The 27,945-nt window shown below is 44.9% G+C and overlaps 1 protein-coding gene across 3 annotated transcripts in view; it reads right to left on the bottom strand.

The window, feature by feature from the left end:
• nxn (nucleoredoxin) overlaps window positions 1-27,945 on the bottom strand; it is a 227,311-nt gene that overhangs the window by 140,628 nt on the left and 58,738 nt on the right. The window contains exon 1 of one of the 3 annotated variants that reach the window (XM_043718207.1): window positions 7,954-7,975. The exons of 1 other annotated variant lie outside the window; for it this stretch is intronic. In XM_043718207.1, coding sequence (XP_043574142.1) covers window positions 7,954-7,960 — 7 coding nt within the window. In that variant the 5' untranslated portion in view covers window positions 7,961-7,975. Of the gene's footprint in view, window positions 1-7,553; window positions 7,705-7,953; window positions 7,976-27,945 lie in introns of those variants that run through there. One more of the 3 variants, XM_043718206.1, reaches the window with a different exon arrangement.

Genomic DNA, 27,945 nt, shown 5'->3' with positions numbered 1-27,945 from the left:
GTGAAGAAGGAGTGAGTGAGTGAGTGAGTGAGTGAGTGAGTGAGAGAGAGAGAGAGAGAGAGAGACAGACACAGACCATTGTTCATGTTGGAGGATGAGGATTATCCATGTTTCAGACTGGCCTGGAGGGGCCATGGACAAAAAAACTAATTTTCAGATCACATTGAAAATATACTTTGGCCTCAACTGCTTTCTGTGGCAGTGAACTCCACGGGCTCACCACTCTCTGGATGAAGACATTTCTCCTTGTCTCAGTCTGAAATTGCCTACTCTACACCTTTAGACCAACATTCCCACTAAGCTGTATGTCAATCGGTGTCAGTACGCTAATCACAGCACGGACCTTCAGTTCCAGAGATCACTACCACATACAGAGTCAGTGATGGGAACATTGGTAGGAGAGACTAGGACCTGAGGTCATCGTGTTCGAGTAAAGGGAAGACCTTTTGGAATGGAGATAAGGAGAAACCTCTTCAGCCACAGAGTGGTGAATCTATTGAATTCATTGCCACAGAAGGTTGTGGAGGTCAGGTCAATGAGTATATTTAAGACTGAGATAAATAGCTAGGCTCTTCAGTATCAAGGGGATCAAGGGTTATGGGGAGAAAGTGGGAGAATAGAGTTGAGAAACTTATCAGCCATGATTGAATGGCAGAGCAGATTCGATGGGCTGAATGGCCTAATCTCTGCTCCTATGTCTTATGGATTAACCATGGTCAAGAGAAGCAGACTCAAGGGGCTCCTGCCCCCATCTCCTACGATCCCACATGGTACTGAACACTGCCATCAATTCACCTCTCCACTTACCCTTCTCCAGGGAGGACAGCCCCAGTTTCACCATTATACCCCAGCTACGTAACCAAAGTCTCTGACCCCCGGAAGTGATGGTGAGGGGCTGGTGACAGTGATGCAGAATTCGGCAAGAGGTCACGCCGCAAACAGCTGTGCTGGAAAAGAAAGGCAGCTACAAAGCTGGCCACACAAGGTACTGAGTGATGGGGACCAGGAGTTTCCCAGCAACCAAAACACCAGGCTCTCTGTAGCCTCCTTGCTCATGATCCAGAAACGTTACTCTCCTATCAATATTAGGCTCAATTTCAGTGGAGCAATCCTCAGCGGGAAACTTTACTGAAGTGGGTAGCATTTTGCTATATTGGCACACAGCCCTGAATACCAAACATAGTCTCTCAACACAGCTATCAACTTCCAAATGTATCTTTTTTTAAATGATTAAGCAGATTAAGAGAAGCAGAAACTCAGTTTCCCCAGCTTACACCAGTTTCCAGTCGAACAAAGCTGCAAAAGTGAAGGAAATCTCCATAAAATTTGTTAAGATGCTGGTCAGAGAAAAGCAGTTCTGTTTTTGAGAGAAAGGGCTTTTCAAACAGAATTTTGCTTTCTCAGGAAGTGCAGAGCTGTAGTTTAGGCGAAAGGACCATAAACCTTCCGTTCTGTATCTTTCAGTTTGAGAATTAACTCGCTCTCCTCCACCACCACACCCCTCCCTTCTCTGCCCACCTTCCCCAGCAGCTACAACATGACATCCAGTTACTTGGCTTAACGGGAGATCTGCCAAACATCTGTCACTCGGAGCTCGAGTCATCAAGCAGTAACAGCTCCCGGCCAATTTCCGAGCGACGTCTATTTATCTAACACATACCTCTGATGTAGCACTGCCATTGGGATTTCTGTAACGTCTCAGTCTAATGTTGTACTGTTGCGTTCAAAAGCATTCACGGTGAATTGACCAGAACATGCGATTTCTTTCTCAGCGGGAAACTGTTACCTAACCCCACCAACACTGCGCCCCTGCCCAGGGGACCAATGAACCAGCCACGTTGGACCATACCTCAAATGGGTGGCAACACAATGGGAACTGAGCATGGAATAATTCATACGACGCTAGGGGACCAATGGTAGAGCTCTTTCAAGGAACCGGTACAGGCGCAACAGGCATTATGGCCTCCTCCTAAGCTCCTTAATTATCTGCTGCCAATTTTTCCACAGGTGACCGCCCCCCACCACCCGCCATCTTGAATGTGGGCAAAACCGCTCAACTGTGGTGGAAATCACAAACTGTGTTCTGCTCTCTTAGCCAATGTATTAACACTTCCGGCCAGGGTCAATGCACCGACCAATTGGTCACAAAGAGTACACCAATTGGTTTTATTTTCAAGGCCTTAACCCACGAAGGTGGTGGTCAACTGCACCCATCAGTGACCCACAGCAAAGCAGGACAATAAATGGATAGTGATCAGCTCTGCAACACTGTAGCTTTGTGGCTCCGATGGGGCAGCAATTATCCAAGATGGAGGCGGAATCGGATGCTTCAGCCAGAGTTCGTCCGTTCCTTTTCTTATATTTTCTCTTTTGTCTTTTCTTTTCTCCTCTTCTCTCTTCTTGGCCTCCTGGCCTCAGTGCAGACCCAGAGTGGAGTCCTCTTGGCCTGGCTTGGCGGCCTGTCAGGCTAGCGTGGTGGTCTTTCAGTGGTAGATGGTGGTCTCTCAGCCTGGTGTGGTGGCCTTCCAGAGGTACATGGTGGTCTCTCAGCCTGGTGTGGTGGCCTTCCAGAGGTACATGGTGGTCTCTCAGCCAGGCGTGGCCTCAGCATGGACTTCCCACCTCAATGGTATTCCAGAGTACTCTCTTGGCCTTGTGAACAGTGAAGGTGAAGCCTGGTGTGGACTGGAGGCTGGTTGCCAGCTTGAATTGGGTTGGAAGACCATTGTTCTGAACTTCGTTTATCTCCATTTTATAATTTATTCCTAAAATCTGCAATGCTGGTCTTTTTACTTCTGTATTTTTCTAAGAACTGTAACTGAAGAAGAAATATCAAGGGAGCTTTGTACTCAAGTGGCACCGTGACTTGTAAACTTTTCACTGCACTCATTTGAGTACAGGTGACAATAAAGCTAATTCTAATTGCCTTCACACTGAAACTCAACTCAGGAATCATCGACAGAGGAACCTTGATTATCTGAAGGACACAGGCGGGGAGTATTTCATTCGGTTAATCGAATGATGGATAATCAAATCCCGGATAACGTAGTTAGCCTAACATCGGGACCTTGCGATCTTGTTCAAATCATCTGAAACTCAGTTAACTGAATGCCGGATAATCGAGGTTTCTCTGTACAGCACAAAAAGTTCCCATTCAGCCAATCGAATCCATGCCAGCAATCCAGCCAGTTCCACTCTCCTGCTGTTCTTTTCACACTCCCTCTGTATTCCCTTTCCCACAACCTTGGCTGCCACATAGACCTTATACCATCAGGGAACAGCCTGCCCTTCTCCAACTTATCCGAACCTTTCACCCTCTTCCACACGTCTACCCATCAAACTTCAACTCCAATAAAAGCAAAATACTGCAGGTGCTGGAAATCTGAAAAAGGAAATCCAGAAGATGCTGGAGAAACTCAGCAGGTCCGGCAGCATCTGTGGAGAGAGAAACAGCGTTATCAATTCAAGTCTGATCTGACTCTACCACAGAACTGACCGAAGATGTTTCTTAAGAGGAGTCTTCCTCTTGAAAATTAACCTGCTTGTCTTCTTGAGTCTTCTCGCTTGAAGATATCGTTGATGCACAAGTTCATGATGCTTGTGGCCTTGGAGGAGATACCAGTCCTAGAGTCACACTGCAGAGAAACAGGACTTCAGCCCACCATGTCTAACTCCAATCCCAATTACCTGCACATGGCCTGGAGCTTACAAAGCCCTGGCATTTTAAGTGCTCATCCAGTTGCTTCATCAGGGTCGAGATCATTACTCTGTAGGTGTAGATGGCGTCGCTTTCTTTCCTTAACCTTCTCATCTCCTTACTGCTCTTCACTGTAGCCCTCCTCACTGTTTTCTTAGCACTCTTCTTGGTAATATGTCCATTCCTTTCCTCAACCATGGTGAGAGTCACTTATGCCTTTGTTCACCTATTTGAGAGCATGTAATAGAATCCCTGCAGTGCAGGAAGAGGCCATTCGGCCCATCAAATCTGCACCATCAGTCTGAAGTGCATCCCAACACAGCCTCAATCCCTCACCTCAACCCCGTAAACCCCCATGGCGTGTTTTCTTTCATACCATGGTTAAGCCTAACCTGCACATCCCTGGAAACTATCGGGCAACTTCCCACGCTGAAAATGTGTTGCTGGAAAAGCGCAGCAGGTCAGGCAGCATCCAGGGAACAGGAGAATCGACGTTCGGGCATAAGCCCTTCTTCAACTTCCCATGGCCAATCCAACTGAACCCGCATATCCCTGGACACTATGGGGCAATTTCCCATGGCCAATCCACTCAAACCTGCACATCCCTGAACACTATGGGGCAATTTCCCATGGCCAATCCACCTGAACCTGTACATCCCTGGGCACTGAGAGGCAATTTTCCATAGCCAATCCACCTGAACCTGTACATCCCTGAACACTACGAGGTAACTTAACATGGCCAATCCACCTGAAACTGCACATCCTTGGACACTATGTGGTAGTTTCCCATGGCCAATCCAGCACCTTCGGACAGTGGGAGAAAACTGGAGCACTTTGAAACTTCTTCCAATCACTTCTAACCTCCTGAGAATCTCTCGAGTATCTCCAGCCAATCAGCCAGCCTCCTTCTCCCTCACTTTGCTGTCTGACTTTTCTCTGTCTCTGGACAGTAATGTGCAATAGCCTACGGGCATTAAAATCAAAATTTCCCTTCACTGGGCCAGTCGTCTTAATTTATATTTTTCAAAACTGCCTATGCCAGAGACAGAGAGATTCTGACCTCTGGTACAATGCATATACGTGTGTCTGTGCATGTGTAATATAGTATACACACACATAAAACTAATTCATGGGTCAATAATATTGAAGTGACCTTAAACCTGACTTTATAAGATCATACAGAGAGTTCTTAACATATTAAAATAAACCAAAAGTTCCTATCTGATTACACATAGTGCAGCAATGCAAGTCTAGAGGTAAACGGTTAACTCAGTGGTCATTTAGCTGCCAAGTCAAATATCTGGCAGCAATAGAGTTTCTTCCAAGAATACCAGAGATTACAAAACGTTATGTGGTACCACCCACATCTCAAATTCTAATTTAATAACATGATGCAAAGATTTTGGTTTTGGAAACTTTGTTAACGTAAAAACATTGAGGCTTAGGAGGGTTAAGTCTTTTTTTTATTGAGATGAGTATCTGGTTGGAAGCAGAATTCCTGACAAAGAGAGAGAGATACAGGCAAGATGTACGTTTCCACCGCAAGGATTCCAGCCTTCCAACATTGCACTGAAATCTCCAGGAATTAAAGACTAATCTTCAGAACGCTACAGCGAGCAAGAGAGAGCGCGCGAGAGAGAGAGGAAGAAAAAGAAATGTTCTTTCAATATCATTAGTTAGAAATGTTTTTGGAAATTTGACTTGGAGGCAGATCATACAATGAAACCTTGAGAGAACGTATGCCCAAGTTGGCAACCCTGACTGAACAGTGTCAGCTGTGAGTGTTGCTTTCGCCTGAGACATGTTCCCATTGTGCACCGTTGGACCTGACAGCACAAACATCTAGGCTGGCAACGGGAAAGGGAGAGGGTGGATCCTGTCGGCTGGTTCCCTGAGCAGACTGTCAAAGTTATTTGGCAGATTGCCTCATCACCAGAGCTTTCCAAAAAGCACCGCAACATTGCTTGGCTGGTGGTGAGAAGGGTACAACAAGATCCTTCATGGTCAGTCTGTGCCACTGCACAGTGCCCTCGCTGTGGCTGCGGGGGGAGGGCAGGGTGTGGTGGCTGGGGGTAGAGACTGTCACACATCTCCTGCTGCAATGTGGCTTTGTAAAAGAAGTCTGGAGACAGATGCAGAGGCTTTTGTCGTAGTTCATCGTGAGCAGCTTCCTTTTGCTTGGAAATGCAATCGTAGAATCCCATTCAGCCCATCGAGTCCACACCAACCCCCTGAAGATATCCCACCTAGACCCATCCCCCCTTACTCTATCCTGATCTTTAAATAGTATGATTGCAAAACCAAACTTTTCATTGTACTTGGGTACATGTGACAGCAATACCTCAAATCAAATCAAAACACTGCATTTCCCCTGGCTAACCCACCTAGCCTGCACATCCCTGAACACTATGAGCAATTTAGCGTGGCCAATGCACCTAACCTGCACATCTTTGGACTGTGGGAGGAAGCCGGAGCACCCGGAGGAAACCCACGCAGACACGGGGAGAACGTGCAAACCTCACACAGAACAAAGAGTGCAAATTCCACACAGAATAAAGAGTGCCTGAAGTTGCCCGGACGACCCTGTAAATGTATCAGGCTGGCTACAGATGAATTCCCGAAGCATTACAGACATTACTGCATCGTATTTCAATCACTGAAAACAGAACAGAGGAGGAACACAATGCACAGAACCCATCTGCTCAGATCCTCAAGACAGACAGCACCAAGTGGCTGGGGAAATTCCAACCTTAAGACTATAATCTCCAAGATATTAAAACAAGGCCCAGTCTACCTCTCAGGTGGAGATAAAAATAACTCAAACTAACTTGTGTCTCAAAAGAACCAGTGATTTTATTTTCAGTGTTTCAGATGTCCAATGTTCACTCTTCGGTCAACGTTACTGGAAATTGTTTATGACCTCCTTACTGCTTGTGGTGAGCTTGCTGTGTGTAAATTGATTTCTCTGCTGCTCTACTTTGAAACACTGAAACATTTTCAAAATGTTACAATGGCTGGAAAGTGTTTACAGTCTGCAGAGGTTAAAAAGGATGCAACACAAATCCAAGGTGTTTCTGATAAAGGAAGGAGAGGGGACGCACATGGATTCTCTGAAATCACCGGACTCATCCATGTTCTGGGAAACCACAAAATAGGACAATCACCTGATGAAGGAGGAGCACTCCGAAAGCTAGTGCTTCCGATTAAACCTGGCAAGAGGATGCGCAGTAGGGTTAAAATCAACTAGGTAAAAACAAGGACTGCAGATGTTGGAGAACCAGATTCTAGATTAGAGTGGTGCTGGAAAAGCACAGCAGTTCAGGCAGCATCCGAAGAGCAGGAAAATCGATGTTTCGGGCAAAAGCCCTTCATCAGGAATAGATGCAGAGTGCTTGCAGGGTGGAGAGATAAAACCTGTTGGACTATAACCTGTTGTGTGATTTTTAACTTTGTACACAAAATAGGAGGAAGATTATTCAGCCCTTCAAGCTTGTTCTAACCAGTCGATTCAAGCCTGGCTAATCTGAATTTCTACTGTTTTCTTAATTCACAGGAATGTATGGCCAGGCCAGTATTTACTAACCATCCCTAATTGCCCAGAGGGCAGTTCAGAGTTAACCACATTGCCGTGGGTCTGGAGTCACATGTAGGCCAGACCAGGTAAGGATTTAGTGAACCACTAAAGACTTTCTGACAATCAGCAACTGTTTCATGGTCATCATTACAGTCTTAAACCCAGATTTGTTTTTTTTTAAAATTAAATTCAAACTCCACTTTGACATTCGAACCCAGTTCCTAAAACATTAAGAGACCCGTGATAACACCACCGTGCCATCACCTTCCCAACTCGACCTACCCGAAAAAATAATCCACCAGTCGCAGTTTGGAGAGGTGCGATATTTTTAGATTTGCGGGGATCTTTAAACAAAGACTTCAACATATTCTGATATATTGTTGGACTGCTGACCCGAGTGTAAATCCACAGAGAGGGTTCTTGCAGGTACTCATTCGGAGAACGATAGCTCGTGTAAGAATTCGGAGGGGGGGGGGGGGGGTGGAAGGCGGATTAGAAAAGACATGGGGCCAAAGGGGAGAACAGGATAGAGTGCTGAAAAGTGAGAGTTTCAGAAAGCAGGAAATAGTCGCCACCTCAAACCACCCCCTTTCTTTAAAGTAGCAAAGGAGTGCCACTTTCAATCACCGCTGTTACAAATACCATCCCCAAAGGAAGCTCAGTGTACCGACAGTATAATTACCCTTCATTACACTGCATACAAACAAGTCCACAGGTCACCAAGGTTTAAACACAGCTGTGAAACAGCTCCGCACAATCACCGACCAACACATTAACTTTAGGAAGCATTGTACAAACGGACTGTCACACATGCTAAATTTGGACTTTCCCCCCCCCTCCCACTCTCTCTGTATGGGGCCTAACCTCTGAGCTGCTCCTCAAATTTCTCATTGTTTCTTTGCAAAAGTGTTTTACCAAATGCTGCTTGCAGCCCACATGCTGTGTTCACTTTCTCTCTTTGAAAGAGCCATCAGTGAAACAGCAGTCTCTATAGGGATGATCAAACTGTCACTTTTAACTGTGGGTTTTCTATTTAACTCTCCAAAGGAGAATACTCTCCTCACGCAGCACTTTGTGAGTGTCTGAATTGGGCATGGGACAGGTCAATCAAGCATTATTGATGCCCGCTTGTTAAATTTCAGCAGTTTGCACATCTTCTGGAAATGCTTTTCGAAACCTCTACCATCCATTAAAAGATAAACAAAAGAATATGGAACAGTTGTAGGTCATTCAGTCCCTCGCTACTGTTCTATCATTCAAGAAGTTCAAAGTTAAATCAGATTGTGGCCTCAATTTGACATTGCTGTAAAGCTTGAGAATCTATATCAGATTACCTACAGTGTGGAAACAGGCCCTTCGGCCCAACAAGTCCACACTGACCCTCCGAAAAGCAACCCACCTAGACCCATTCCACTACATTTACCCCTTCACCTAACACTACGGGCAATTTAGCGGGGCCAATTCACCTAACCTGCACATTTTTGGATTGTGGGAGGAAACCGGAGCACCCGGAGGAAACCACGCAGACACGGGGAGAATGTGCAAACTCCACACAGACAGTTTCCTGAGGCGGGAATTGAACCTGGGTGTCTGGCGCTGTGAGACAGCAGTGCTAACCACTGTGCCACCGTGCCGCCTTTATAGCCCACTCCTAAATATCACACCCCCCGCCAAATATCCACTCCCAAATAACCATTCCCAAATACCCACTCCCACATACCCACCCACAAATACCCGCTCCCCCTCCCAAACAGCCACTGACTCCCTTGTTAATCGAGAATCTTTCTATCTATGGCTTGAAAATATTCAATAACCCGTCTCCTCTGTTCTCTTGTGATGATATATTGGCTTTAAGAGGTGCATTTTGTCCTTTTTTTATCCTTTATTTTTCCAAAAACAGTCAAAGCGCTATAATCAGAATACACAATTTTCTCAGACATATTACTGACAATATAAATGCTGAAGTGTTGCAACACCAACACCAAAACCAAGATCTCCTTCTCAATTATGGAATATTTCTGTTGAGGATGACAAAGGCATGGCACAGCAGCTCAGTGGTCAGGGGTGTGTGTGTATGTGTTTGTGTGTGGAGTTGGCACAAGTTTCCTCCCACAGTCCAAAGATGTGCAGGTTAGGTGAATTGGCCTTGGGAAATGCATGGTTACAGGGATGGGTTGGCTCTGGATGGGGTGCTCTTCAGTGGGACTTGACAGACCAAAAGGCCTGCTTCCACAATATAAGGATTAAGTGATACAGCACCAACACTTACATTGATAGGTACCTTGAATGGCTTTGCATATTTAGGTGTGGCTAACACTGGGGCCTTCTGCCTGTCTTCCTCCTCTGAAATTTGCTCCAGTCAGTGCAGCAACCACACTGCTAAAATTTAATAAGAACATCTGACTCAGTCACAAGAATTGTAGTAGTTTCCTCTTTGTGATGGAATTGGAAACACCCCAATAACCTTTGTTTTCACACCCTGTGGGGCAATCTGTATATGTCCAAAAACATCGCCCAGGAATATAACTAGGGCTTTTGCAAATTCCCTCTTAGCCAGGTTTGTCACCCAGCCTCCTTCCTAAGGTCAATCAAACAAGTCTGATAGATGCTCCAAATGTTCCTTCCATGTGTGACTATGGTCGTCAATGAATACCACACAATTGGTTAATCCAGAAATGACTTTGTTGGTTAGTCATTCAAATGCCCATTCAGTGTCACAAAAGCTGAAATTTCTTTTGCTCTTTTGGGTGAAAGTACCTGCCTGTATCCTCTGAGTAAGTCCAACATAAAAATACAAGATACTTGTCTCACCTTCTCAAATACAGTCTTCCAAATGTGGAACTGGATATCAATCAGATTTTGTAACTGCATTGACTTTGTGATAGTCTACACATAATCATTGGGTACCACCTTATTTTTTCACCATTACTCTGGGTGAGCTCCAGTCATTGCAATTCACTTTCATTATATTGTCTTTGAAGATGTGTTCAATCTCATATTGAACTAGTGCCAATTTTGGAGGGTTAAGTCCATAAGGATGCTGCTTAATTGGAACAGCATTTTCCATAGCTACATCATGCGTAATTAGATTAGTACCTCCCAGTGTATTACCGCATATTTCCCCATGTGATTATAATAACTCTTTCAGGTCATTTTGATTTTCCACTGGAAGAGAGTTCAATAATTTATCTCAATATTTGAGAACTCCCTCATTGTCCAATTTAGTTTTATTTTTTCATTCATTCATAGGATGAGGGCATCACTGGCTAGACCAATATTTATTGCCCATCCCTAATTGCCCAGAGGGTAGTGTAAAGTCAAACACACTGCTGTGGGTCTGGAGTCACATGTAGGTCAGAGCAGGTAAGGATGGTAGTTTCCTTCCCTAAAGGACATTAATGATCCAGGTGGGTTTTCTGACAATTGATTCATGGGCATCACTAGATTCTTAACTCCAGATATTTGCTGAGTTCAAATTCCACCATCTGCCATGGTGGGATTCGGACCCAGAATGTTATCTGGGTCTCTGAATTAACAACCCAGTGATACTACCACTAGGTCATCACCTCCCCCTTTGAAGAATGCCCAATCCTGAATCATCTGAACTTGGTTTCTCACTCTGCGTTGTAACCAGTAACACATTCTCCTTTTGCCTTCCATCCCGAAGAAATTTCCTTTTGACCATATTCACATGATACACTGAGATTTATTCCTATCTGGCGTTTGTAATAAATAATTCACCTCACTCAATTTCCTTTCAATTTGATAATGCGCACTAAACCTTGTCTGGCATTGGGAGCAACACTAACACTTTATCTCCACTGGCAAAATTCCTAATTTTTAATTTCTTGTCTGCTTCTTGCTTCATCAGATGTTCTGCTACATTCAAATGCTGTCCAGCCAACTTGCCCACTCTATTTAATCTTTTCTTAAAATTTGACACACAGTCTAAATATGTGTCCTCTAAACACCGACACACCAATTTCTCCTTAATTAATTTCAGCCTTCCCTTCACCTCATGACCAAAAACTAATTCAAAAAGACTGAAATTAGCTGATTCATTAGGTGCATCCCTACTTTCAACAAGTACAAAGGGAATTCCTTTATCCCAATCCTTTGAATTATCATGACTAAAGACCATGTTGAGGGCTTACAAAGTTTGATGCCACTGTTCTGAAGCTGTCTGCAATTCTGGGTGGCACGCAGTGGACTTGCATTGTTTTGTTCTTAGACTATCCATAACTCCTGAATAACTTTGATATAAAATCTGACCCTTGGTCCGACTGTATCTCTGTGGATAGTCCATATCTAGTAAAAACTTGAGAAACCCTTCTGCAATCCTTTTAGCCGTGAAACTGTGCAATGGAATGGGCTCTGGAAATCAAATGGACACATCAGCTATGGTCAACAAATATAAATTCCCACCTTTTGTTTTAGGCAGGGGTCCTACATAATCAATTAAGACTCTTGTAAAAGATTCCCCAAATATAGGAATGGGTAATAAGGGTGTTGGTTTTATCACACGAAGTTTTCAATGACCTCACACATTTGACATGCCCAGAAAAATTCAGCCACATCCTTATGCAGTCCAGGCCAAAACAAAAATGTCTCTGTATTTTGGCTTGGATTTTTCTTATCCCAAATGATCTCCTGTTGGTAATTCATGTGCTACCTGCAACACCCCCTTTCTATAATCTACCAGTAATACAATTTGATGAACTTCTACCTGTTTCTTACCTGCCCGAGTATGTGATGGTCTCCATTCCCTCATCAAGACTTCATTTTTCAGATCGTAACATTCCAGGATACACTCAGATTGTTTTTCTATGTATGCTTTTTAATTCTTTATTTTGTTGTCATTTAGGTAATTTCTATGATCTATATGACGGTATGGTGGCTCAGTGGTTAGCACTGCTGCCTCACAGCGCCAGGGACCTGGGTTCGATTCCAGCCTTAGTAGACTCTCAGTGCAGAGTTTCAACATTCTCCCCGTTCTCAACATTCTGCGCGGGTTTTCTCCGGGTGCTCCAGTTTCCTCTCTCAATCCAAAGATGTGCAGGTCGGGTGAATTGGTCATGCTAAATTGTCCATAGTTTATGGCGTATTAGTCAGGGGTAAATATAAGGTAGGGGAATGGGTTTGGGTGGATTACTCTTTGGAGGGTCAGTATGGACTTGATGGTCCGAAGGGCCTGCTTCCACACTACAGGGATGCTAATTCTTATTCTAAAAATATCTGCCTTATCCACCACCTATTCTTGTTTTTTCTTGACCATTTGATCAAACGTGGTTTTTGATAATTGCACTTCAACTTCCTTACCTTCACTCCTTAATTTCTTCTCCTGTTTCAACCTGTGGCTTTGTGACCTCGTTAGCACAGAGTCAGGAAAACTCCCAGGATATACTTCCTGTAATGCCTCAGTTGCCTGATGTTCCACTGGCTTTTTAACCACAGTAGGCATCACTCCCAATCCAGTTATATCGCTCCCAAGGATAAAGCGTATTTTCAGAATCGGGAATTTCTTTATTACTCCTACCACCATTTTACCATTTTTCACTGCTATTTTCATCATGAATTCCACATATTACCATTTTTTTCTGGAATTACTTCTTCCTAATTACATATCCCCTCATTTCTCACTAAAGATTGACTTACTCCTGTATCTCTTAAAAAATCTTAATTTCTTTACCTGTTCCTCCTGGCATAAACATTACCCGCACAAGTAAATTCTTTAAAGAGATCTGTCACTTTCCTTTCAATCAACCCCTGACCAGGCTGTACATTCTTTTGCAGCTTTTTAGCTGCCATTTGCTTTCCTTTACCACTTCTACATAACTCACTCGCTTATCCTGTTTTCCAACATCTGTCATCCCAGAGATTGTTCTAAACCACCAACACTGCGTCTTCATGTGACCTACTTTATTCCAGTGAAAATACTTGTATTTTTTTTACTTCTTTGTCCCCCCTTTTTACCCCTGTGGTAAACTATCTTTATTATCTTCAATGAGATCTCTCTTCCCCTTACCACCTGAGAATTTTATCTTTTCCCCAATTTCTACCCCTCACAGATTGAAATTGATGCTGGAAGCCAAACTTTGATTTATGAACCAACTCATAAACATGGAGTCACAGAGTCAAACAGCATGGAACAAAGACCCTTCGGTCCAATCCAGTCCATGCCAGCCACAATCCCAACTAAACTAGCCCCACCTGCCTACTCCTGGTCAATCAGCCATTTCAGCTGCTAATCTTGCAGTCTCAGCTCTCTGTTCTTCCACATGAGCTCTCACTACTTCAGGAAGTGAAGTTTGAACTCCTCCAAGATCATTGTCTCTCTAAATGCGCCACATGTTAATCTATTTTCAATGCCTTTACTCAGCTATCAAAATTACTTTGTTTGATCCTTTCAAATTCTATGGATGTTTGACTAGGTTCCCTCAGATTCCTAAAACATTGCCTGTAGGCTTCTGGTATACATTTAAGGCAGCTTTCTTCACCTCATCACGCTCTCCAGATACCTCCTCTGCTAGTGATGCAAATACCTCACTCACTCCATCAACCAACTTTGTTTGAATCAACAGTATCCACATGGTCACTGGCCATTTCATTTGTTTAGCCACTTTCTCAATTGAAATGAAAAAGGCTTCTAAATCCTTCTTGTCGAACTCTGGCAAATCTTGGACATATTAATACAGATTCTCAACAGGTCTTTGGCTACAATGGGTTTGCTCTCCATCACTACTGCTACCTTCCACCTCTCCCTCCACCATTTTAAATCAACTTTGCTTTCTAAGTTCCAACCTCAAGTTCAAAACCTCTCTTCCTCCCATTCTTTTGTTAGAGCCTTCCTTTCCATTTTCTCTCCCCCTGCTTTTATTCGTACTTCCAATTATTTCATTTCCTTTGTCAAGTTCAGGCTGCTTCCTTTGCAATTGAACTTTGGCCATTTCCAACCATTCTGAAGGCATTTCCGGCAAATCGTTAAAGGTCCAGCTATTGCTGCAGTTACTTCCCCTTTTCACACAGACAAAGGCAACTCCTACTCCAGCTTGTCTGCCAATTCGAAAAGCTTTGCCTCACTCACTTTCAATAAAACTCCCAAAGTGACTTCTTCAGCCCCCGGGGAAACTCTCAGTGACTGCAAGAGCTGTTACTGCGAGAGGCGCAGCCTGGTTAAACCAACTGAATTTAACACCCAAAAGGCAAACACCAACACTCACCACTCACTGCCTTTCAGTCCAATAATCCTAAGGCCAACCTGGAATTAGAGAATCTGATCCCACTTCATCTCAGAGTTCTACAACCTCTCACTGTCAAGTAGCTGCCAATCATGGACCAGTGCAGATTGAAAATAACCCAACTTTATTCTCAGCTTTGGATGGCCTATATCTCAAGGATACTGTGGGGTTGTATTAATGGTTAAAAAAGCTTCCTAACTGCCACAGTTACATTCTTAGTTTGGCTGACAACACTGCTAAACTACAGCAGTCATGTATATGCAGTGGCTACAAAAACAGGGCAGAGACTGGGAATTCTCTGGTGAGTAACTCATCTCTTGTCTTCCCAAAGCCTGTCCACCATATGAAAGGCACAAGTTGGAAGTGTGATGGAATACTCCCCACTCAATTGGGTGACAGCGGCTCCGACAACTCTTGTGATGAGCCCTCGTTCAGTTGTATACAACTTGTGCTATAAGCCAGCACTGTGAGAAAGTGCTACATTTAAGGAACACAGATTTCTAATAATTTGCTGCAATTGACTACCTCAAATTTTCAGTAACATGCAATTCTGCCGAGCAATTGGGGTGAGGGGTTTGTTCCAAAGTTTTCAATAGATCACTCAATACAGTTCAGAGTCACTAAAAAAAGTATTTTACAAAAAAAAAATCATTTGTAGGATGTGCGTACTGCTGGCTTGGCCATTTATTGTCCATCCCTGGTTGCCCCTTGAGAAGGTGGGAGTAAGCTGCCTTCTTGAACCGCTGCAGTCCACCTGCAATTCCAGGATCATAGTTAGTTGGAGAAAGAGATCGAAGCAGAATCCATATTAGGCAGTGAAGTGAACTGAACTACAAGAGTTGTGTGTGGGGGTCTCTGAGAGGAGCCCCAGAGCAGCTGGATGTCTTTGTGCTGCTTGAACTTATGTGAAAGGAGATAAAAGGCAGCGAAGTGTTCAAGATAGGGATGCAGGAATATCTGAGCTCTGTGCACTCAGAAGAAGCCATCTGCCACTAATACAATTAAGAGTGGGGATTGAAAACCCCAGATGTAACAGTCACTTGATACACCAGATCAAGGTTAGAATTCAGGAAAAACTAAGTGGCAGTTCTAGTTTGGTGAAGCTGTTTTCAGTGAAAAGCTGGACTGGTGTATTTGAATAAGTGCTTACTGGACTGCAGTTTTTGAAGTCCAAGGGACTGTAGAGCCAGGATAAAGAGGGTGACTGACCAGATTTGGAGGAGATGTTGAGGCAGCCCACACGTTTCGAGAGGGAGTCTCAAAGCTAGAGTGGTAAAAATGAACCCCTTGGAGACGTTGTTGACCTACTGCATCATTAACATCTAGGGGAATTGCTGAGAAATTTATGGGATCAGTCTTGATTACATTTGCTCTGTGGGTTGCTTGATTCCAGTCTATCACCTGTAATTACCACACATTAATTCTCCATGTATTGTAGATTGTAGTAGTGATCTAACATTGCACAATAAACTTTATTGTTCTTCAAAATTGTAGAATCGTGTGGTTTTAATCCTCTTAGTAAGTCCCCTGGATCTCGCACTACCTACTTTAACAATAAATTAATAACCCCCTGCGAGATTGCTACATAATTTGGCAGTCATTACATACTCAAAATAATCAACGCCTTCCGGACCAAACAGCCCATTTGATTGGTACCTTAGTCACTACCTGGAGCGTACACTTCCTCTACTAAAGGTGCATTGTGTGTTTACCACATACAGGACACACTACAGCAATTCACCCAGGCTCCTTACCCAGCTTCTTTCAAACCTACAAACATTTCCACACCAAGGGACTGAAGTCACAGCTTTTAATTAAAAAGAACATTTGCTTCCTCCTGTTGACGTCACTTCAAATGAGAACAAATGGTGAACAACTCCATGTTCAAAAACTAAATGTGTAGCTTCTGTTGCATGTAGTACATTACAGTTATACATAGATATCTGATGCAGCTTACTTGCCTCTGTCCCAGACCAGATAGTTAAAAGGAAAAGTCCTTGCATGGAGTAGTAAACATTTGAACCCTATTTAATAAATTGTTGTTTGGCAGTAATTAAAAAAAAACTTGAGCATTGCTGGAAAAAAAGCAGGCACTCTGTCAAAGTTTTACTTCATCAGGACAGATGGCAAGAATGCCAAAGGGAATGACAATTTATTACTGCATAAGAAAAAGGTGCTAATGGATTGGTATGCCAGCTCCAGTTGATAATGGCACTGCCACAGTAAAAGCACTGGGGAACTATGGTCCACCTGAGCGACATTCTTTAATTCAGAGAAAGCACATGATGTGGGAATGTTCCCTTACCCTGTGGTGGACAGCTCCCTGTGAATGAATATATGGTCCCTAGTGAGCACAGCGAGTCACTTAAATAAATGGTTCAACCTACACGCAGTGAACATTAATGAAGCAAACTTTGCACCAAATGTGCTGAGTATCTGACTTGTTGACTGCAATGTGATAAGCTGGCCCACAGTTGTTCAAAAATCATTAATCCTTCAGAGTAGATGTCATTATACATTAACCACATGGAGGGTTCAATCAGTGTCTCACACAATGCACTCAGCCAGCAATGAGAAACAAGAGAAAAGTGACCTCAGAGGTGGCATGGTACAGATTAATACTGAATGCGCTGCTAAAGTTACAGGAAGGTAAACTCATTTTGCAGAGTTGAATGATGATTGCAAACTCCTCTCTGCATGGCCCTTGCTGCTCAGGGCAATTCAAACAAGGTAAAACATATATCTTGGTGTCTCTACCCAACATATGCCGCACAAAAGGCAATTTAAATTCCGAGTCATGCTGTGCATTTCAAACATGAGCTCATTTTTAATTCTGAGAAACCCAAATGAGTAGTTTCCATGGCAACCCTTCCAGGAATTCCTCAAATTCCGGATACTTGCCTTCAAGATTGAGGGGAAGCAAGAGGCCTTTTTTTTTGGAAAATTTCCATACCATTGACATGATGCATGTCAATGATGGAGTACTGGATAATCAAACAGACCCAGGTACAGGTGATGTCTCAATCCACACACAAAGATCCCCTTCGCTGCTCCTAAAAACGTGCTTTAAGCTGACTTCCTGCTGCACTGCTATTATGCATCAACTGATCTGGCCAGTCATAGAGTCATACACCACGGAAACAGGCCCTTCGGTCCATCTCGTACATACTAACCAAGTTTCCCAAACTCAACTGGAACCACTTGCCTGTGTTTGGCCCTTAACCCTCTAAACCTTTACAATTCATGTAGCTCTCCAAATGTATTCAAATGTTGCGACTGTACCTGCATTCACCACTTTCTCCGGCAGGTCAATGCACATACGAACCACCCTCTTGTGTGAAAACATTGCCTCTCAGGTCCCTTTTCAAATCTTTCTCCATTCACCGTAAACCTATGCCCCTTAGTTTTGAACTCCCCACACCGTGGGAAAAAGATCTTCATCTTATCCACGCCCTTCACGATTTTATTAACCTCTGTAAGGCACCCCTGCCTCCCCCTTAGCCTCTGACTCTCCAATGATCCTGTGATCTAACTGAAAAGTTGAACTATCTCCAGGGTTAGAATGACCCATGCCAGGTCCTAACTGGCTCCCATTTGCCGCTGTAGAGTGGCAGCTTAGCTCCTCTCAGATGGGATTTTAAGATGATAGAAGGAAGCCAACTGAAGGGGCAGAGAGTTATACATCATAAAGTGGAGAAGAGTGGCAGAGACTCTCAGCAAACCTGAGGGGGGGGGGGGGGTCGAACAAAGAACAGAGGGTGGAAGAGACACATCGAGGCATCGCAATCTTCAGAAAGACTGAGGTTGAGGAAAGGCGAGCCGGATTCAAATTGCCTTTTGTGCAATAAGCATCCAAAGATAGTGCGATGTATTCCTGCTTGGCACCGTCATAGTTTGGATGGGGTTGAGACAGTGGAGCCAGGCCTAGAGCAGCCATGGTCCTTAACTTCGACACAGTGAAGATGAAGAAAGGGCCAGCAGTGCAGAGACCTTGGATACTACGTGATGAACAGAAGAGGCAACAGCTCAGCCAGGAGAGACCGGGGGTTCCCCAGATTGACTTGGATCCCATTTACCATCCCCTGAGAAAGATAACAGGAAATTACATACCACAGGAAATGATGTTACCATGGGAAATTACATCATCAACCTAAGGAAACCTAAACACATAAATCAAAAGCAGGCCATGCCACCAGCGCTTCATCCGGAGGCTCACTGATGATCTAACCTAGCATAGTGACGAAACATCTGAAAGCAAACCTTCCAGCTCAGTGAGTAAACCTACATCTAGGTTCTCCAGGTTTCATCCCTAGGACATACTGAATGTATTTTCAGCCAAGAGAGCAGCAAAACTACTTCTGGTCAAGGAAATGGAAATCTGGTAACTTCTTACCCTGCTTTCAACACCCCCCACCCCTCCCTCCACCAAGGACATGTAAGTCCTGGGCCTCCTCCACCACCAAACTCGAGCCATCCAACACCTGGAGGAAGAACACCTCATCTTCTGCCTTGGGACCCTCCAACCACACGGTATCAACATTGACTTCACCAGTTTCCAAATCTCCCCTCTCCCCACCTCAGCCCAGATCCAACCCTCCAACTCGGCATTCCCATTTTGACCTGTCCATCTCCCTTCCTACCTATCCTTCTCTACCCTTGATTCCGACCTATCACCATCGACCACCCACCCCCCCCTCCACCTGCATCTACTTATGGCATTCCCAGTTTCCTTCCCTCCACCTGCACCTCCACCCTACTATTTATCTCTCAGCCCCCTTGGGCCCCACCTCATTCCTGATGAAAAGCTTACACCTGAAACATCGATTCTCCTGCTCATCGGATACTGCCTGACCTGCTGTGCTTTCCTAGCACCACATTTTACCTGTCTAACCAGTCTGACTAATGCTCTCCACTGACTTCAACTGTTGATATCCATCCATTCAGCAGTCAGCGAACAGTAACTTTGCTGATGTGAAGATTATTATTTAAACAGCAGACGAGCAATGCCACAGAACTGAACCTCAACAAGCGGTCAATGCTGAAGAGACATTAGTAGCAAAAGGGCAATGAGAGCAAAAGATTAACTCCTAGTCGCAGAGATTACAAGTAAGTAGCAAGACATAGCTCATGGTAATATAAAATGTATCATGAGGGTGGCACAGTGGCTCAGTGGTTAGCACTGCTGCCTCACAGCACCAGAGACCCGGGTTCAATTCCCGCCTCAGGCGACTGACTGTGTGGAGTTTGCACATTCTCCCCGTGTCTGCGTGGGTTTCCTCCGGGTGCTCCAGTTTCCTCCCACAGTCCAAAGATGTGCATTTCAGGTGAATTGACCACGTGAAATTGTCCATAGTGTTCAGGGATGAGTAGGTTAGGTATATTAGACTGGGGTAAATGTAGAGTAATGGGAATGGCTTTGGTTGGGATACTCTTCGGTGGGTTGCTGTGACCTATTGGGGTGAAGGGTCTGTTTCCACACTGTAGGGATTCTAAGATGGAGATAAGAGTCCAAAACTGTGCAGGTTAAGTGGATTAGCCATAGTAGACTGTCCAGAGATGTGCAGGCTATGGGGGGGTTAGCCATGGGAAATGTAGTTTATGGGAGTAGGGTTGTTAAGGGGGTGGGGAGCTGAGACGGGGTGGGACGCTCTTCACAGGGTCGGTGCAAACATGATGGGCCAAATGGTCTCTTTCCACACTGTAGGGGTTCTATGATTTATCTTTGTGTAAATCTGGCCTCTTGTGTATCCCCTACTTTCACCGCTGCAGTATTGGTGATACACTTGACACTCTGCATTGTCCTTCTCTTCGGTGAAAGGGGATACTGCAGATGCTGGAGATCAGAGTCGAGATTAGAGTGTTGCTGAAAAAGCACAGCAGGTCAGGAAACATCTGAGGAGCAAGAAAATCGACGTTTTGGGCAAAAGCCCTACATCAGGAATGAGGCTGGGAGCCTCGGCGATGGAGAGATTAATGGGAGGGGTGTGGGGGTGTGGGAGTGGGGGGAAGGTAGCTGGGAATGCAGTAGGTGAATGGGGGTGTGGATGAAGGTGATAGGTCGGAGAGGAGGGTGGAGTGGATAGGTGGGAAGGGAGATTGATAGATGGGACAGGTCAAGAGGACGGTGCTGAGCTGGCAGGTTGGAACTGGGATAAGGTAGGGGGGAGGGGAAATGAGGAAACTGGTGAAGTCCACATTGATGCCCTGGGGTTGAAGGTTGAAGGGTCCCAGGACGAAAGATGAGTCCCTCTCCTACCAACCTCTCCACTGCACTCTCTTCCTCCAGCTCACTCCTTGAAATCCAGTCCGTCAACTGACCCTCCATGACATGTTATGAGACTCAATGCCAAAGTCTGTTCCATTAACTGAAACATGACTCGCCCCTTCCGCTTTAAAAGGCGAGCAAGGAGATTTGGTTTGGCTCAAAAAACACCGGGAAGTCGGAATGGCTTGGGAATTGCTGACTCAACGATAAGAAAGGAAATCCCCAACTAATCAAAGCCGACCACACATCTCATTACAACAAAGCTATGGCAGGACTCTGAGGTCGGCCTGGAAGTAAAAACTAACCGTGATAAGCATTTCATCCCAGAACAGATGACAGGGGGCACAGAAAAATATTGCAACGCTCCAGCCAGAGGTAGAGGCCCAAAGTCTCCTCAAATCCAGTCAAAAAGATCATGACTGGGCATCTAGCTCACCCTCACTTTCTCACCCTATCCCCACATCCCTCAACTCCCATGGTGTCCAAGACCTGATCAAACTCAGTCAACCATCAACTCAAGCCGGGAATGTCTTCTTTCTTCACTTTTGTTGCACTTGGGTGCTGCTGATATGTTTACCATTTGTTGACCATTGTTAATTGCCCTTCAACTGAGTGACTTGATCGGTCATTTCTGAGAGATGTTAATAGGAGTCACATGTAGGCCAGACTGGGTAAGGATGGCAGTTTCCTTCACTACAGGACATTAGGGAACCAGGTGGGGGTTTTGACAATAGCTTCACGGTCATCATTTGACTCTTACTTCCAAATTTTGAATTTATTCATACTCTTCCACCTGCCATGGTGGGATTTGAACACAGGGGTCTCCTGAACAATACCCAGGTCTCTGGATTGATTGTGTGGTGATAATAACAGTAGGCCATCACCTCCCGATATTATGGTCTCCCGGACTCCAAGTCTGGCCCACAGTGCCACCACGGAATCATCAAATCCCTACAGTGTGGAAGCAGGCCATTTGGCCCATCGAGTCCACACTGACCCTCCGAAGACCATCCTCCCAACCCTAACTCAGCAACCCTGCATTTCCCATGATTCAGTCACTTAACCTGCACACTGCGGGACAGTTTCCACCTAACCTGCATGTCGTTGGACTGCAGATGCTGGAGATCAGAATCAAAAAGTCAGATAGGTGGGAAGGAAGATGGACAGGTAGAACAGTTCAAAAGGGTAGTGCTGAGTTGGAGGGTTGGATCTGGGATGAGGTGGTGGGAGGGGAGATGAGAAAACTGGTGAAATCAACGTTGATCCCGTGTAGTTGGAGGGTTGATGAGGCTTTCTTCCTCCAGGTGTCGGTGGCTCGAGTTTGGTGGTGGAGGTGGCCCAGGACTTGCATGTCCTTGGCAGAGTGGGAGGGGGAGTTGAAGTGTTCGGCCACGGGGCGGTGGGTTTGGTTGGTGTGTGTGTGTGTTCCGGAGATGTTCTCTGAAACGTTCCACAGGTCAGGCCCTGTCTCCCCAGTGCAGAGGAGACCACATCGAGAGCAACAAACACACTACATGAGGTGTGCGGATGTGCAGGAAAATCACCAGACTGTGGGAGGAAACTGGAGCACCCGCAGGAAGCTTTATGATTCGGTTAGCTCAACTGACTGATGTGTGATCCAGTGTGATGCTAACAGAGTGGGTTCAATCCCCACACTGACTGATTTTACCATGAAGGACTCTCCCTCTCAACCTCTCCCCTCACCCGACCCTCAATTGAGTCATGTCATCCCTCTCCAGTGAGACAGCAGACCTACGGTCTTCTGTGACTATGGCAACCTTACCTCTAAGCTCTCTATGCCTGTCTACCTTGTGTCTTTCTCCAGCTTCACTTGTGGGAGCCTCAACCTGATGGAGAGTAATCAACACTGAACAGCGTGAAGGTACAGACGCTCAGGCAATGCTGTACGTGGTGGGGTACAGACCTTTCACAAGACAATCGGAGCTACATTTCACAACTTCCTGTTTCCTAGAAACATACTCCAGACATCACAAGCAGGTCACAGCAGACTGTAATCTGTGAGGCGTGGGGGGCGGGGGGGGGGGGGAAACGGGAATGGATCAGGTAACGAGACAGAGGGGAAACGTGGAGGATAGAGAGGCAACATTTCAGCTGCATCGACATGCCAACAGTTCATACAGATTCAGCCCCGGTCCTGTACTCAATAATGCCTCTCTGTGCTCTGTTCAGAATTCCTTTGAGCACCATGTAGAAGACAATAATGAACTGCTGATATTGCTGAGCACGTTATCAAATCTGCATGCATGTAAACAGTCCCAAAGACAAACAGTTCCTTTCAGATAAAGTCAGGCTGAACTCATTTCAACCCTGCACTGAGGTAGGTTTAACCCTTACACAGATTTCAGCTAATCCACTAGACACGCATCACCACAAAGAGAGAGAGAGGCACAAACACAGACACACAAACAGACAGAGAGACACACAGGGAGTGTGTGTGAGAGAGAGAGACAGACACACACACACTCACAGAGACAGACAGGCACAGAGGGGGCAGAGAGAAAAAAACACACACACAGAGGCAGAGAGAGAGAAGACAGACAGACACACAGACAGGGGCAGTGAGAGAGAGAAAGAAAGAGAGAGAGAGAGGCAGACAGACAGACAGAACACAGGGATGGAGGTGGGGAGGCATACATGGGGATACAGAGAGAGACAGACAGGCATTCGGGATTAGGAGGAGAGGGACAGACAGAACACAGAGGCAGAGAGGACGGGGGGAGACAGATAGAGACACACACACACGGTCAATGGACAGGCACACACATGGACAGAGATAAGGAGAGACAGACAGACACACAGATGGATAGGCACACATAGGCAGAGAGAGAGATACACGCACACACAGAGGGACTGAGAGAAGGTGAGACAGACACACAAACACAGGGACAAGAGAGATAAAGACAGACACACATATCCTCCTGTGATTTTGGCCTTAGAGGGGGCACACCACGAACCCAGAGTGATACTGAGACTTAAAAGGATTAGATTGAGAAGGTGGGCTGCAAGAACACGATTCATTTCAGGTATAAAAAAGACTGAGATGTCAAAGTGTCTAAAAGAGGTTTGAGATGCTATTGAGAAACAATTTCCTCTGGTGTGCTCACAGCAAAGGAGGCACAACCTTAAAATGCTGAGCCCGATCATTCAGGGGTGATACCAACACAAACTGCCTCATATAGCAGGAGAGTGGTGGGAATCTGCAAATCTCTTCCCCAACCAAAAAAACTCGACTCAGTTCGATGGGTTTGCTGTTTGGCAAGTGATATCAAGGGATCTGGAACAACATGTGAGTAAGTGGAATCGAAGTACCGGTCAGCCATGATCGAATCGAATGATGGTACTGGTATGAGGGGATGAATGGCCTCCTCCTAGTTCTAGCTCTCTCCCACCCTCACCATAGTCACTTATTAAAACAAAATTCAAAAATATAAATAATTTATGAATAAAGTGTAAGGAAAAAAACAAGTATAACACAGGTCTGTTTCGACTTTGTAGAACATACAGTGGGACTTCTGTGATTCCTCATTGCAGCTTCAATCCATTTGCAAAAAAAAAGGGCACTGTCTAATTTTGCAAGGAAACAATTTACGTTCCTTTAAGGCAAACAAGGGATTCTCAGATCTTAACAGACCTTAGCTGAGCTTTGGCAGAAAGTCACTTATTGAAGATGTGCTACAGGATTACAGTGTAGAACACACACGCGCTTGTGATCGTGTCTGAACGATCAGTCATTACAATCGATTGTAGGCAGAATTTGTGAGCTGTGTCACTTGGAGACCTGGTTGATGGTCTATGTCTGACACCCACAGATTTCCACTTTTAACAAGTGTTCCCCTCTGCCTCCAGACCAACCTCCACTAGAGGAAATAGGTTCTTTGTACCTGATTAACTAATCTCATTATCAAAGGGTAGTAGAAATCCAGAACCCGCTCTCAATTCGACCAGTTTAATTTTTGCTGTGCAGGAGTGTGGAGGGATGTGGAGTAAGGCTGGTTGAATGGAGCAGGAATTCTCTTTATCCGGGCATGTTAGGCCACTATCACCGTTCTGGCTAACGTCACAACAGTCTTGTTCACTGCGTAAGCACGGTTTCAGGGTGTTGTGGGAAGAGGTGAGCCAGAAGAGAAACCACAGTAGGAAAAGGCATACACCACTCAAAAGACAGTGGGGTGCCACATTGCATAGCCACTACAACACTGTAGCACAGCATAACCACCTGATGAAGGAGTGGTGCTCCGAAAGCTAGTGCTTCCAATTAAACCTGTTGGACTATAACCTGGTGTTGTGTGATTTTCAACTTTGTACACTCCAGTCCAACACCAGCATCTCCAAATCATAGCACAGCATTGCCTTAAAGGACGGTAATACACAGAAGAGGAAGAGTGGGAGATGCCGCTTGGCTGGGAACACAAAGCTACAGATAAGGGTTATTGGAGCAACTGAGGAGAGGCCTTGAAATGAACCATAATCCCAGGCACATCTGCAGACTGTAACCCCAACACTTTGACTTTCTTTTCAAAAACAAATTCTTTCATGGAATGCGTGGGACATGCTGTCAAGGCTAGCTTTAGCTTCTTCAGGCATCTGCTGAAACACACCATGTTAACCACTTTATTGCCAGTAGAGTGGATCAGATCTTACATAGATGGGAAATACAATGTGTAGGCGTCAATGTTGGGCTGGGGCTGACAAAGTAAAAAAAAAATCACACGACACCGGGTTACAGTCCAACAGGTTTATTTGAAACCATAAGCTCTCGGAGCCCTCTCCCGCGTGTCTGCATGGGTTTCCTCCGAGTACTCCGATTTCATCCCACAGTCCAAAGATGTGCAGGTTTGGTGAATTGGCCATTCTAAATTGCCCATAGTGTTCAGTGATGTGTAGGTTAGGTACATTAGTCAGGGGTAAATGTTGAGTAATAGGGTAGGGGGAATGGGTCTGGGTAGGTTATTCTTTGGAGGGTCGGTGTGGACATGTTGGGCCAAAGGGCCTGTTTCCACACTGTAAGGATTCTATCTAGTTTCCTCAGGCAGCCAGCTGTAACCCAGTATTGTGAGGTTTGACATAGATAGGTAAGGAGGCCTCGAAAGATGGTGACAATTTCTGAAAGAACTCGATGATCAGCCCTGGTGATATCGGCCAACATTTTTCATAACATTCAGTCAACATTTGTCCCACACATCTTCACCCTCCTTGCAACGCCAACCTTTCAACCATGACGTGGAGGTGCCGGACTGGGTGGACAAAGTTAAAAATCACACAACACCAGGTGAGAGTCCAATTTCCATATACACCTGTTGGACTATAACCTAGTATTGTGTGATTTTTGTTTTAAACCTCTCAATCATTTAACAATACCTTCCTGACTGATTGGGGTCTGATGAAATCCATTTGAATGGATTTAACTTTGTACACCCCAGTCCAACACTGGCATCTCCAAATCATGACTATCCCAGAGCTCTGTTAATCTCAATCAGGTTATCCCCCATCAGCCTTCTCTGCTGTCTGGAAAACAACCCCAGCTTATCCAGCATCTCTTCACAAGCTAAAAACTCCAATGCAAGCAACATTTTGGTGAACCGCCTCTGCAGCCCCTTCTCCAGTGCAATTACCTCCTTCTGATAGTGTGGTGACTAGACAGCACGCAGTAAGGCAGCTGGGGCCTAACTAACATTGTATAGAACTCCATCAGAACCTCTCTCCTTTTGTATTCAACACCTCAACCAGTCAAGATACACATCCCTGCATCCTCTGGTTTCAGTTACTAACTCTGAGTTATCGTTACTTCTCTTCTACATCCTGTTGGGTCACTTGGATTTATTTTGCAGTTTATAAAGATGACTTGTGGCAATGGCATGAATACAAAGTGAAAAGAGTTTAAACGGGAAAACCAAGTGACTCCAATCTGCAGCCATACCTCCCCAGTAGCCTGATGATTGAGAGCAAGCTATTTGAATTGTTTGAGGGTCTAGCAGGGAGGAACTTGAAAAGGAAGCATATTACAATGTTATTGTGTGTAAGGAAAATAAGCTGTGTTGCCTTTCCATTTGATGTGTTGGCTTTGGCATCAGGCTGAAGGTTTCCATAGGTTTGTTTTTTAAAAAAAAAGAGATTAAAAACGATCAGAGTTGATAAACATTCTCCGGTCAGGTTTGAGCTGCACAGGAGGAGAGAATAAGCTGTGGTGAGTTAATGATTAGGGGCAGTCTTTCTTGAGACTTATCCCTTCAGTGCAGCTACAGTGACAACCAAGAAGGTTTCCCAGGTTATGTGGGAGAACTGGGGCAAGGACGCAGGAAAGAAGGAGCAATTTTTGAAGGAAAGCACATTTCTGGCTTAAAGACGAAACTGTAACTCCAAGCCTTGAAATGAAAATAGAAAAGATTGTATTTATATAGTACTTTCACAGCCTCCCAGGCATCACAAAGTACTTTACAGTGAGTGAAATATTCTCGAAGCAGGAAACATGACAGCCAGTTTTGTTTTTCTGTATAGTAAGCTCCCAGAAATAGCAAGGTGAACACGATCAATTAATCATTCTTGGTGATGCTGGTTGAGGGGTAAACATTGACCAGACCACAGAAATAACTTCTCTGATCTTTATCAAAGTGCTACCATTGCATATTCTGCAGGCAGCAGGAATCAAAGGTGTTTGGAGAAAACGGCTTTATCCCGTAACGTTGGGTTGGATTGAAAATCACAGAAACACATCGAAAATAGGAGCAGGAGGCCATTCAGCCCTTTGAGTCTGCTTTGCCATTCAAGATAATCATGGCTGAGCATCCAACTCTGTCCCCTGTTTCCACCGTCTCCCATTGATTTCTTTAGCTCTAAGAATTATCTCTATCTCCTTCGTGAAAACATTCAATGTTTCGGTCCCAACCATTTTGCGACAGAGCTATCCAAAGGCTCAGCTCTCTTTGGGTGAAGACGTTTCTCCTGCTCTCAATCCTAAACGGCCCTCTCCATATCCTTACACCGTGACTCCTGATGCTGGACTCCTAATCATCAGGAACATCCTCAATCCTCACCCAGAAGGGGATTCTCTTTAAACCTGGAGGGAGTCCCAATGGATATCATTCACTTTCACATCCTTTCCTTCACTGTTAAATGTTCACACTGCAGATGCAGACAGCTGTAGACACAGAAG

The sequence above is a fragment of the Chiloscyllium plagiosum genome, chromosome 28 (assembly GCF_004010195.1).
Source record: "Chiloscyllium plagiosum isolate BGI_BamShark_2017 chromosome 28, ASM401019v2, whole genome shotgun sequence".
In the NCBI taxonomy this organism is placed as follows: Eukaryota; Metazoa; Chordata; class Chondrichthyes; order Orectolobiformes; family Hemiscylliidae; genus Chiloscyllium; species Chiloscyllium plagiosum.
Note: the sequence above shows the minus strand (reverse complement) of the source record. Positions and strands in the feature narration are given on the sequence as shown.